At 35.3% G+C, this 13,077-nt stretch overlaps 1 protein-coding gene and 1 non-coding gene across 2 annotated transcripts; one reads left to right on the top strand and one right to left on the bottom strand.

Moving 5' to 3' along the window:
* Positions 1-4,583: 4,583 nt before the first annotated feature.
* On the top strand, positions 4,584-4,690 carry LOC132305829 (small nucleolar RNA R71). Its single transcript, XR_009481707.1, has one exon. It is a non-coding gene; the product is annotated as a small nucleolar RNA R71 (small nucleolar RNA).
* A 1,551-nt stretch (positions 4,691-6,241) lies between these two features.
* LOC132305054 (uncharacterized) lies at positions 6,242-6,815 on the bottom strand. Its single transcript, XM_059802740.1, has 2 exons — positions 6,761-6,815; positions 6,242-6,660 (listed from the first exon to the last, which is right to left on the bottom strand). The coding sequence occupies exons 1-2, from the start codon at positions 6,813-6,815 to the stop codon at positions 6,242-6,244; spliced, it is 474 nt and encodes a 157-aa protein (XP_059658723.1).
* Between the last annotated feature and the right edge of the window lie 6,262 nt (positions 6,816-13,077).

The following is a 13,077-nucleotide window of genomic DNA, read 5'->3' as shown; positions in this document are numbered from 1 at the left end:
CTCTGATCCATCTTGAAGTGCTGAGATCGATCATGTTGGATCGATCGAACTTTGATCTGAGATCGATCGAAGATGTTGATTTCCACCTTTTTCTTTCTTTTGCTTCCACTTGGCTCCTTTCTTTGATTTATCCCAGAATTGCTTCATTTCTGCTCTTATTTGGCTGAGTTAGCTTATTTTCGGGATAAGTGCCTAAAAATGGAAATAATACGAAATTAATCTAAAACGGTAAAGTAAGATAGATAAAGGTACTAGAATACTTAAGCTTAAGGGGTTTAAATACGCACTTTTCAGCGCTCATCATAAACCCTTGTATTTCTATTTTTAGGGATTTATATATATATTATTGTGATTAATGCTTAGCCTTGTGATTGTTGATTTAATTCTTCCTTATGATTCTCTATTTTAATTACATGTTGTCTTATGTGTAATTATTTAGGCATTGATCTCTACACTAGATTCTCTATGTTGGTTGCATGTCTATGTGTGATTAATTAAGGATTTAGTGATGGCTAAGCATGGGTTTTCATTGAATGGGTTTGTTAATTAATTTGATGGATTATACTTATACTTGATAGGCTGTTCTACAATTTAATTCATGTTTATAAGTAAGTAGACAATTTATACTTGATTTGATATTCCATGACTTATTATTGCAAATTCCATTATTCTCCAGATTGATGTGTGCTCTCATTAGACCCATTTGTTAACTAATTGATGGATTATGCCTTTGTCTTGGTGGGTTATTCTACACTTAGTTTACTTGTTGGTTAGGTAGACAATTCACTCTTGTGTTAGATAGTTCACACTTTTACATGCAAATTGTGTTTATGTTTGTGGCCACATCTAGATTGCAATAATGTGTTCCCCATTAATGGAAAGCAAGTGGTTAATTACATGAGTTTAGCGGTGATTCCAGCACCCTAAGACCTCTATTTATATCTCTTAAATCCCTATATATCACTAGTTTACTTTAATTGTATTTTAATTTAATTGTTTTCTAAAGTAATCAACCAACCCAACCCTTCTTTGCAATCTTTTGATACGCTAGAGTCGAAGTTAAATTTCAACACGTATAATCTCTGTAGACGATCCCTACTCGCTATACTTCATTAGTTGTAGTAGTGGTTTTTATAAATGTAAATTTAACTAGAAAGGCTTCCGAAACCATATTCATATTTTGACCTTGTGAAGCGACCTCTCGCATTAAAAAGTCCATTTTCTAAACACATAGGAAGGGGATCGTCACAGCACCCATAGCAAAGTCGAAAGCATTACACATAATCTCAAATGGTAATGACCAATTTGGAGGTTGCATGATGGTGGCGGATGATAGAAGAGTGTGAAGTTGATGAAAAGCATCGAGGCATGCTTTATCAAAGACAAATGGTGTCTCCTTGGCAAGAAGATTGCACAAAGGTCTAGCAATTTTACTAAAGTCTTTGATGAAGCGACGATAAATCTGGTATGACCAATAAATGAGCGGAACTCTCTCACCGTAGAAGGTGGAGGCAATTCAGAAATCAGCTCTACTTTCGCTTTATCAATTTCGATTCCCCTTTGAGATATGACATGGCCTAACACTATCCCGTCTTAAACTATGAAATGGCTTTTTTCCCAACTTAACACAAGGTTTGTCTCACGATATTTTTTAAGCACAAGTGAATGATTTTAGAGGCACGAATCGAATGATGACCCAAAGACCAAGAAGTTATCCATGAAGACTTCTAAATATTTTTTCACCATGTCCGAGAATATTGACATCATACACCTTTGGAATGTGGTGGGGGCATTGCACAAACCAAATGACATCTGTCGATAAGCAAATGTGTCAAAGGGACAAGTAAATGTGGTTTTTTCTTAGTCAAGCAGGTCTAGGGCCACTTGATTATACCTCGAGTAACCATATAGGATGCAATAATACTTTTGCCCGGCCAATCTTTCTATGATTTTATCAATAAAGGGTAAGGGAAAGTGATCCTTCCTAGTGGCAGAATTCAATTTTCGATAATCAATGCACACACACCATGAAGTGGTGGTGCGTTTGGAAATGAGATCACCTTTAGTATTTTCCATAGTCGTAATTCCTGACTTTTTGGGAACTACTTGTGTCAGACTTACCCATTTGCTATCGAAGATAGGGTAAATGATCCCCGTATCCAATAGCTTTAATACCTCATTCTTGACCACTTCCGTCATACTTGGGTTCAATCTCCTTTGAGCATCTCTAAAAGGTTTCTCATTCTCCTTCATATGAATGCGATGCATACATATAGAAGGGTCAACTCCCTTTAGGTTAGTCACACTCCATCCAATGGCTTCATTATTCTCCTTAAGCACTTCCAAAAGATCATTCTCTTCGTCCTCTTCAAGGTTTCAAGCAATAATGACCGAAAAAGTCTTTTTTGGGCCTAAAAACGCATACTTGAGATTGAAAGGGAGTGGTGTAAACTCAAGAGTGGATAGAGAGATGAGGGATGGAACCGGTGGAGTGCTAGAGATTAGATGAAGAAGTTATTTTTTATTTTTCCATGGTGGGAAATCTAAAGTGGCCACGGAGTCCTTCAAAGTATTGACTTTGCTTATGGATCCTTCATTGTCAAAACCATAATTGCCATACATTTCAAGAAGACACGCCTCAAGAGGATCCTTGGAAAGGATAGAGGAAACTTTCTCCTCAAGAGGGTTCTTTGAGAGCATTGAAGGAATAGACTCTTCTATAACTTCATCCAGGACATCAACAAGGCAACACTCGTCTTTATCGATAGGATGTCGACTTGCATTGAACACATTAAGTTTAACCATAATATTGCCAAAAAAGATGTCCATAATGCCAGCCCTACAATTGATAGTTGTATTTACGATGACAAGGAATGGCCTTCCTAGAATAATTGGAATGTGATTGGTAGGATTAGAAACCGGTTTAGTATCTAACACAACAAAATTAACCAAAAAGTAGAACTTATCAACCTTAATGAGAATATCCTCAACCATGCCCCTAGACTTCTTGATGGATCTATCAGCTAATTGGAGTACCACCAAAGTTGGCTTCAAGTCACTCAATCCTAATTGCATATACATGGAGTAAGGGATGAGGTTAACACTTGCTCCTAAATCAAGAAGAGTCCTACGAACCTCATGGTTCCCTATGACACAAGAAATGGTTGGAGCACCAGGGTCCTTGAACTTAGGAGGGGTGTTATGGAGAAAAATAGAGCTCACTTACTCCATGAGGAGCACTTTCTTAAGGCTTTGTCCCTTGTTATTCCTCTTTTGGGTGCACAAGTCCTTCAAGAACTTTGCATATGGTGGAATTTTCTTAATCGAATCTAGAAGTAGAAGATTGATTTTAACTTGCTTGAAAACTTCCATTATGTCATGAATTTTTCCCTATTGTCTCCTAAATGGTGAAGTCCCTCTCAAAGCATAAGGAAATAATGTTTTTGGCTCATAAGACTTTTTGACTTGGGAAGATGATAATGATGGTGATGGTGATGAATGAGAGTTCTTTTTGGAACCATTTGCATCCAGGAAGTAGGAATAAGATTTGGAAAAAGGTGCCACCACTTAGTTGCACCGGTTCACTTACTTCAATTAGTCTCTCTACCTTATTGTCCACTCACCTCCCACTTCTCAATGTTGTTATAGCTTGCACTTGCTCATGTGGAGAAAATCCCGATGTATGACTTATTTCCACCATATAGTGTGTCTTGGGATTTCTCTCGGCTTGACTTGGTAGCTTACCCTTCTCTCTCGTATTCATAGAATTAGCTATCTTCCCGATTTGGAATTCAAGCTTTGAGGTGGATTGATAATGAGAGTGTAACAATTTATTATTTGCTTCTAAGCCACCTAAAGCCGCCAAGACTTTGTCTTTCAAAGCAGAGTTCCTGGAAGGAGCTTGAGAATGATGAGAGTAAACTTGAAAATTGGAAGCTTGAGGTTGAGAATATTGATTCACATTTTGATGGGGGTAAAAAGAAGAATGGTACCTTTGAGAATTTTCATTTTGAAAGTGAGGAGGCACATACTTTCTTTGGAAATTTTGAACCTATGGAGGGTTTGGATCGGCTTCTTGATTTTTCCAAGAAAAGTTTGAAGTCTCTCTCCATCCCAAAGTATAAGCATTAGAATATGGGTGAGCAAATGTGGCATTAACTTGTTCTTGTTGCTCATTTGTAAAGGCTTGTCCTTGTGGACAATTGGAAGTATTGTGATTGCAACTAGAACAAATCATACACACTTCATTATGCGAGTGGGAAGAATAGGATACTTGAATTGCTGGTCTTTGACTCAACAAGAATTGGTCAAGCCTTTGGGTAAGAGTTTTAACCTCTGCTACAATTTTCATTGGACTCTCTACTTGACACAAGTTTGATTTTTTCTTCTTTCCCACATTAGAATTACCACTTACCCGAGAGGCTTGAAATTTATGCATTGAATTTTCACTCATATTCTCAAAGAGGTGCCAAATATCATCCTCATGTTTTCCAAAATATGAACCTCCACATGAAACATCCACTATACCCTTGTGGGCATGGGATAAGCTCTCGTAGAAGCATTGACCTAATTGCCACTTTGGAAAGCCATGATGTGGACACTTCCTTAGCAAGTCGTTCAAACGCTCCCACACTTTATGTAGGGGTTCTCCATCCCCTTGAGAAAACTCATGAATCAAAGTTCTCATTGAATTAGTTCAGCTTACGGGGTAATACTTTTTTAAAAATTTATTTTGCAACTAAGCCCATGATGTTATAGTATTAACTCCCAAGTTGTTAAACCAATATTTAGCTTTGTCCCGAAGAGTGAAAGGAAAGAGTTTTAATTTGAAAACTTCTTCGGGGACATCCATGATTTTCATGGTGGAACACACCTCAAAAAACTTATCCAAATGTTTGTAGGGTTCTTCATTGCTTAAGCCATGGAAAATAGGACATGTTTGGATAATTGAGGGTTTAATCTCATAATGGTTGGCCCTAAAATTTGGCAATTGGATACATGTTGGCGCATCGTACACATTAGGAGTGTAATGATCATGAATGACCATTGGAGGATTTGGAGCTTGAACTCCGAGAGGAAATTGATCTGGAGGAGGATGTTGGATCACATTGGGGTCTAGATACCCGATATTCTCATTTTGGTCTTCCATTGGAGTGATGATGATTAAGAGTTAAAAAAATTGCCCAAGAATTAGTCAACACACCAACAACTTCAATCAACAATAATTCACAACCCCCACATATGATGTTCCCATACTCCCATGTTATCAATGAAAGAAATTAATGGTCGCGACAAGGACCCATGCTCTTAACATCAAAGTAAATAACCTCAACAAGGGCTCATGCTTGGACAAGAAATTAAAAAAATGTAATTAGCCTCGACAAGGGCTACTTTACAAATAATAAGCAATGAACAATTAAGCTACAAGAGTTTCAAGAATTGCTCACAATGGTCCCAAGCAACAACATCGGAATCCCAAGCTTGTTTTCCTTGTAGTCAAGTACCTAATTGAATAAGAGTAACAAGTAAGACAAATAAAATTGAAAATTAAAACAAACAATCAAAGAAACACTAATGTTTAATTCAATTTCAACCAAACTGTCAATCCCTAGCAACAGCGCCAAAAACGTGATGTTAATTGAGCAATGTGTACAAAATGTGTTAAAACTTTAGAGAGTGTCAAGTGTGAATCACATTTTAAATTTATAAAACCACTAGATACTTATACTATGTAGTATGAAGTAAGTAAGGATCGTCCCAAGAGATTGAACACTTGTTGGATTTAAATTGAACCTTAGAGCTAATGAGATTGTTTTACCCTTCTTTTTATCTTTGGACTCTTTCCTAGCAACAAAGCTATTTTTGGGACTTGGACAAACTATTGATGTATGATCTATACCTCCACATGTCCAACATTTAATCTCAGTTCCTTTAGACTCCTCTTCTCTCCTTTTATCTTGTCTCTCACTTCCCCTAGATGAAACTCTATATTCCTAAACCTTGACTCTCCCCCTTTCTTAAATGCATTCATCTTTTTAAACTTGATCAAATTCCTGAACTTCCTAGTCATGAGAGCAATTTCTTCATCTGACTCACTATTATACCTAACCTCAAACCTGGAAGACTCAGACTTTGAAGCTTTTAGGGCTAAATCTTTAGATTTTTGGGAATTTCCATAATACTTGATCTCATAGTTCTTAATATGACCTACAACCTCATCAACTTGCATGGTAGTGATGTTTTAAGTTGCTTGCAGTGTTTCAACTTTGATTCTGAACCTTTCAGGCAAAGACCTAAGGATTTTCTTGTAAATCTTCTTATCTGTCACTTTCTTTCCTAGGTTTCTAAGGCCAGACACAATATGGTTGAGTTTTATGTAAAACTCAGAAAAGGTTTCATCTTCTTCCATCTTAAGATTTTCAAATTGAAACGCAAGCATCTCAATCTTTGAAGATTTGACTTCATTTGTTCCCTCATGGGTAAATTGAAGTATATCCCATGCCTCCTTTGCAATTTTACAATGAGCAATACGAGCTAACTCATATTGGACAACCGATTTGAATAAAGAAAACAAAGCTTTGGTGTTTTCTTCTAGAGCATTATTCTTAGCTGAAGTCCACTCAGACTCTTCTTTTCCAATGGTAACACCATCATTTGTGACTGTAGATTTTTATAACCTTTTTCAATTGCAGCCCAAACATATTTACCTTGAGTCATAAGAAAAGTTGTCTATTAGGTTTCCAAAAAGCATAGTTATCACCATCAAACAAAGGAGTACGTTGAATAAATCCACCTTCCTTAAGAACACTATCCATATCAAATTTTAAAAACAAGAATAGAGATTTTTTTTATTAAAAAAAAAATTCCACAAGGAACAACTCAATGTGTAGAGGATGGCTCTGATATCACTAGTTAAGAGTTGGTACGCAGCGGAATAGTTGTGGAATATAATATAGATAGATAACCTAGAGAAGTGGTTAATAGATTCAACTTGCTCTTTTATCCAATTTTAATTTTACAGAAATAAAACTAAATTCAAACCACAAAGCAAAACTAAAGTGCAAGTAAAGTAAATAGAGTTTGAAAGATGACACTAGGATTTTAGTGAGGAAACCCCAATTGGTAGAATAGACCAATTGTAACAGGAAAAACCTCGTTGGACTTTGCAATCCTGAGATAAACGATCAACTATATTTGAAGCAAAGTATACCGAACTTTGACTCAGTCTCACACTCTATCGTTCTACCAAAAACCAATTGCTAACAATCCCTGACTTTGCGACTCCCCCGTCCAATAGCTCTTGACCTCTGGCTTACTCTCAATCTCTGTAGAAGAGTTGCAGGTAGATTAAACAGCACTCCACGAATGCTCTGACCTCTTCAAAGTATGATCGTTTCACCCCTTTTCTTCAAGATCTGATTTGATGAAGAACGAACGAATTCTACTTCTCCGAAATTTCTAAATCTTCTAATATGTTTCAATTCTGATGAGATAGAGAACAACACTACTAAATCACTCTTGTGTTTATGTGTGTGCTCTCAAAAATAAAATCAGAAAAATCATATTAATTTTTTGAATAAAAATATCTCTCAAAGATGGCTCTTTAACAATATTTGAATTTTGTATGCAAAAGCCGTGTATAAAAATATCTCTCAAAAGGCTTTCTCAAAATATAGAATTGATGTTCCTTAAAACCATAAATAAACCTATGTGTATGACAAGGTTTATATAGATTATAGAATGACCTAATCCCTCTGAAAATATGAAAAAATTCATGCATAGGATTTGGTACAATTCTAGACCAACTAGGAAAGAAATCTGAAACAGGAAACTAGAAGTTGTATTGCTGTCAGGACTTCTTGAACCGATTTGAATCGGTTCAAGATTGGCAGTGAGAATTCGAAGCCAATCTTAAAGGCTTTGAACAGGTTCAATGGGGCTGAACCGGTTCAAGTCTAGCAGACTTGAATTTTCAGGTTGAACTTGGTAAAAACCCTATTTTGGAAATTTCTGAAAATATACCAAGTATGGAATGTATCCTAACATTTTTAGATTCCTTCCTAAAATGTTGTTCTTACCTCTTTTGAATGATCTCAGTTATGATAACTTTGAATAACCTTCCAATTCCGCAGTCACTGTCGATCCCGATATAGTAACTTGAATTTACTACTCGACTAGGACTTGTTTTGACACCGAAAGTTGTCAATTACAGAATATATATTTTTTACAATCTTCCCAAAATATATATCTCACAAACTTGTGGTCTGATCCCTCCATCATGTTATCAAATGTCTCAACTAAACCCTATATATTATATAATCAGTGTGAGTCTTATTGCAAGTGTGAGAAATATACATAACAATATTTGAGCTAGGTTTAGTACAAGTGTGAGTTAAATGCGTAACGATACTGAGCAAAAAAAAAAAGTACAAGTGTGTAAGTTAAATGCAAAAGAGCCAAAGACAGTGCAAGTGTGTGAGTTAAATGCGAAGAGGAAAAAAAAAGTGCAAGTTAGTAAACACCGCAAGTGTTTGAGTTAAATGTAGAAGAGCAAAAAAAAGTGCAAGTGTGTGAATTAAATGCAGAAGAGCAAAAAAAAAAATGCAAGTGTGTGAGTTAAATGCAGAAAAACAAAAAAAAAAAAATGCAAGTGTGAGTTAAATGCAGAAGACCAAAAAAAATGTACCTTCTGCCTATCAGATATGAAGGTTATGCCATGGTATGGCCCTATAGCATCCATCAACTCTCCCATGAACCATTCTTAAGAATCTCTTATCTCGGACTCCACAACTGCAAATGCAACTGGAAACATTTGACCATTTCCATCATTGAAAACTGCACTAAGAAGATGACCACCATATGGTCCCTTTAAGAAGCACCCATCCACTCCAATTAATGGCCTGCATCTATCTTTAAAACCAGCTATTATTGCAGCATAACAAATAAACACTCTTTGAAACCTTCTAACATTCTCAACTCCAGTGGGCTCAGTTTATAGTTTAACATTGCCAGAGTTGATTCTCAAGAGCAAACTACAGTAATCCCTCATTTTTTCATTTTACTCAGCATCATTACACTCAATCAGTTCTAAGGCTTTTCTCTTTGCCCTATAGACTTTATGTTTAGACACATCAATGTTCAATCCAAAAGAAATAATGCACATAAATGTACCCAAACGAATCTTTGGGTTCAATCTCACTTGTTCTAAGTATTTGTTTGCTAAGAAAGTTGATGAGGCCTATCTATTTGTATGAAACTATAGGTAGTTCGTATGTCCTGGCACATAAGTCTTAACTATCAAGCAATCTTCATTTTTAGGTTTGTTTTCATGTATCCTCCAGCCACATTTCAACCTTGTACACCGCAGTTACCCTATCTTAATGCAATTTCTCTAAGTGCCAACCATAATTAGTAGCTAGCCAAATTTCATTCTTATTTCTAGTTCCTTTTCTCCCAAATCCCTTGAAGGAATGTAATTTTGGTGTATAAAACCACTATCACTCCTTCATCATCAGAACTACATAAACTTATCAACTCATCGTTAGGACCATAGTCATTTGCCACGGAGCAATGAGTTTTGTTTCACCCATTGGATAATCAAACCCTAAGTCGCTATCCAAGTTAACCTCATTCAACGAAGGTGCAACAATGTACAACTTAACAATAGAAAATTTTCCATGAGCTTCATGGTCATAAAACTATCTAAATACATCTAGGTTACAATTAACTTCTCTGAATTGCTTCCATTCATAGGGTACTTTGTAGAATACTTCAATGACCTTGCCATCCCTTGAATCTCAATCATTGACATCATGTCAAAGTCTATTTTTTCAAAATGAGTTATATTTCCTCTTAGGTATGCCATATGGTGTGCTTTCTCAAAGATACTCCCATGATGAAGTTCAATGGTAAACATATCATCCATCTACAATTGAAGGAAAAAGTGGGATCACTTAAAAATAGTAAAGTAATTAAAGGTAAAAACAATAAAGTCAGTGATGAGCGTTGAATATTGCATATTCAAGCCCCTAATGATGCGTATGTTAAGATCTTAAGTAGTACTTTTATCCAGTTTTAAACTAATTTTAGTTTACTTTACTTATGTAGGTATTTTCCCAAAGAAATGGATAAAATCGGGTTTTTATGATAAAAATACTGATATCGAAACTTACAGAGTTTTCGCCGATCATCTAAAGCAATCTTGGAGTCAAAATGGTGATTTTGGAGAAGGTCAAGTGCAAAAGCTTGAGCACAAAGTTCATAGCTCAAGCACAGAGTCAACTGAAGCAAGAAAAATAACCTAGGCCAAAAGGCTCTAGCAGAGATCTTTCTACTTGAGCAGAGAATTAAGGTGCTTGAGCCTTTACAAAATGGATCGAGCACAAACTCCCTCAGAATATGAAAAGATGCTTCGGAAGATCCATGTTGCCAGACCTCGAGCAGAGACCAAAAGGCTCAAGCATAATTTAAAAAGCTTGAGCAAAATTCCCAAGGCTCGAGCACCAAGCCAGGGTGATCAAGCACCCTGAAAAAAATATCCCAAAATATTCTAAGTGTTGATGAAAAAGATGCTTCGGAAAATATTTGAAGAAATTGACTAAGTATAAAATTCCTGCTCGAGCATAAGTCAAAAGGCTTGAGTATAAGCCAGAAAGCTCGAGCAGAAGCTTCTATGCTCGAGCCTTTCCTATTAAGTCAGATTTTTAAGTTACGGGATTAATTCTAATTAAGTCCTAATTCGTCCCAGACGGGCCAGATAACCCCAAAAAACCTAAAGCCCATCCAATCCTTATTAGAAGTCAGTTTCTTCTATAAAAGAATGCACAAGGCCACAAAAAAGCTCTTTCGTTTTAGTTTTCATTATTTTAGATCTAGTGGCGGCTTTTAGGGTTTTTGTAATTTTTCTAAAGCATTAAAGGTGAGGATCCTCAGAAGAAATGTGCAGTCCATGATGATGAAGTGCACAACAACATAGATGATATCTTGCATCATCATAAGTAGCTAAATCTCCTCTTAGGGCATTGATGTAACCCGAATCCGAATATTATGGTTTGATTGTTCTATACTTTGGGATTTTAACTGTTTATGTATTTTGATTGCATGATTTTGAGCAATTGACTTAGATGTTCTAAGCAATTGGGATTTTAATGAAGTAAAGTAATTCTTGAGTAATTAATACATTGTCTTAGATTTAATTGTTCATTAATTATATTCAACATATTCTTAGTGTACGAGATTGGCGGCTAAGGACTTCTCGGACAATAAGAATAGAGATCATGCAATGGTGTTTAAAAGTATTTTATAAATGAATATTTTCATAGTCTATGCCCAGGGAAGATGAGTTATACTACAATATTAGTTAAAAGTAGGTATGTAGATAATTCGTGCCAACTAAAGATAAATTATTATTAACTGAAATTCATGAAACATATTTCTTTAAATCTGAGTTAAACGAATGTTATTGAATTTAATTACATATGATACATAAGTGTTGAAATCCCAAGGTTGAGCAGTTGACTATAGTATGAGGTTCGTCGTGAATTCAATCCCTAAGATCTTCTCTCTCTTATCTCAATCTTTTATTTAGTTAATTTTATTTATGTTATTGAATCACACAACACACCAAATAAATCTTTCTTCTAAATTAAAATAGTATTAATTGAAGGCTTGATAATCTACCATAATCTTTGAGGTTCGATCCCCTCTAAGTAACTCTATCCTTCAAAAGATTTATTTTATTACGAGTAATATTTTATTATTAACATTGTCGACCATACATCAGTCAGCATTAGTGCCAATGAAAAAATAAAAAATAAAGTTAGTATCAGTTATGTTCCAAATTAAAGGCAAAAACACAGAATAATAACAGCACATAGTGTGTACCATCCATCTACAACAAGTGGGATCACTTAAAATTAGTTAAACAATAAAAGGCTAAAACAATAAATAATAAAAATACATGGTTATGTATGTCACTATCATTGCATTGGTACAATTAAACAATAGGAGCACATGCTCCTTCTTGGTATAGACACTTTAACCATGTAAAAGTCATTTGACAAACATAAATAGGCCACTGAATAATAAAGACACTACAATCAATAATTGTGGGTAAGAAGAATTACTTACACAAAGTTATGCAACCATGAGTAACATAGAGGGACCGCCATGGAATATAAAGACATGCAATAGTGACATCTTTTTGTGCTTCATGCAGACAAAAACAAGAAATTGACATAAACTAATCGAACAAAAATAAGAAAGCAAATATACTACATATGGGGTTTATAAACCTAAGAGCATTCAACGCAAACAAAAAATAATAATAAAAATAAGGCACAAAAAAGACATTAAAAAATCACAGAAAATCCAAATCGATGTCACAATAACCAACTATATATTCTCAGTCCTTGTCAAAATGTCAAAAAATTTGTAAAAAGTACGAAAAAAAGTCATGCTAAAAAACACTATGCATTACACCAAGACATGTCACAGAACACAAACATGTTCATGAGCAATGAAATTGGTACAATTCATTAGTTTAAGAGATTTACTGTCTGCGAATCAGTCTCAGTCTTTAACACGAGGGATTTAGGGAACATATGGTAGATGGTTACCAGAGCTCTATTTCTTGAGTCTTTTAATGGGTTCCTAAATCGAATGAGAAGAGGATCAAAATCCCATTGGCTCTTTTTGATGGAGGGAAATACTGAGGCTTATCTTATTAGGGGTGTTATCAAATTCCTATTGGCTCTTTTTTGGGTGATGTCGAAATCCCATTCACTCGTCAGATTTCAGTTGCCACATCAGCAGGCTAAGAGGGTAATGTTTCAAACTGTGTTATTTTAAACCCTTATCTTTTGGGTGTGCTAAATTCCATTAGTTGCTCAAATTTCATCACCACCTCAGCAGGTTATATTAGTTGAGGATTAAAACTACACCATTTTATAAGAAAGGTAAAATGGTTTTTTTTTAATTTTTTCGGTGAGCTCTTGGGGTAAACTGTAACAAAACAATAGTTTAGGAATTTTTTTTTTGTAATTCAATACCCTAATAGTTCAAGTTTTTTTTATTTTG

The sequence above is a fragment of the Cornus florida genome, unplaced genomic scaffold (genome assembly GCF_030987335.1).
Source record: "Cornus florida cultivar Cherokee Brave unplaced genomic scaffold, ASM3098733v1 CherokeeBrave_3.0.0_Hap2_Chr04, whole genome shotgun sequence".
Lineage (NCBI taxonomy): Eukaryota > Viridiplantae > Streptophyta > Magnoliopsida > Cornales > Cornaceae > Cornus > Cornus florida.
Note: the sequence above shows the minus strand (reverse complement) of the source record. Positions and strands in the feature narration are given on the sequence as shown.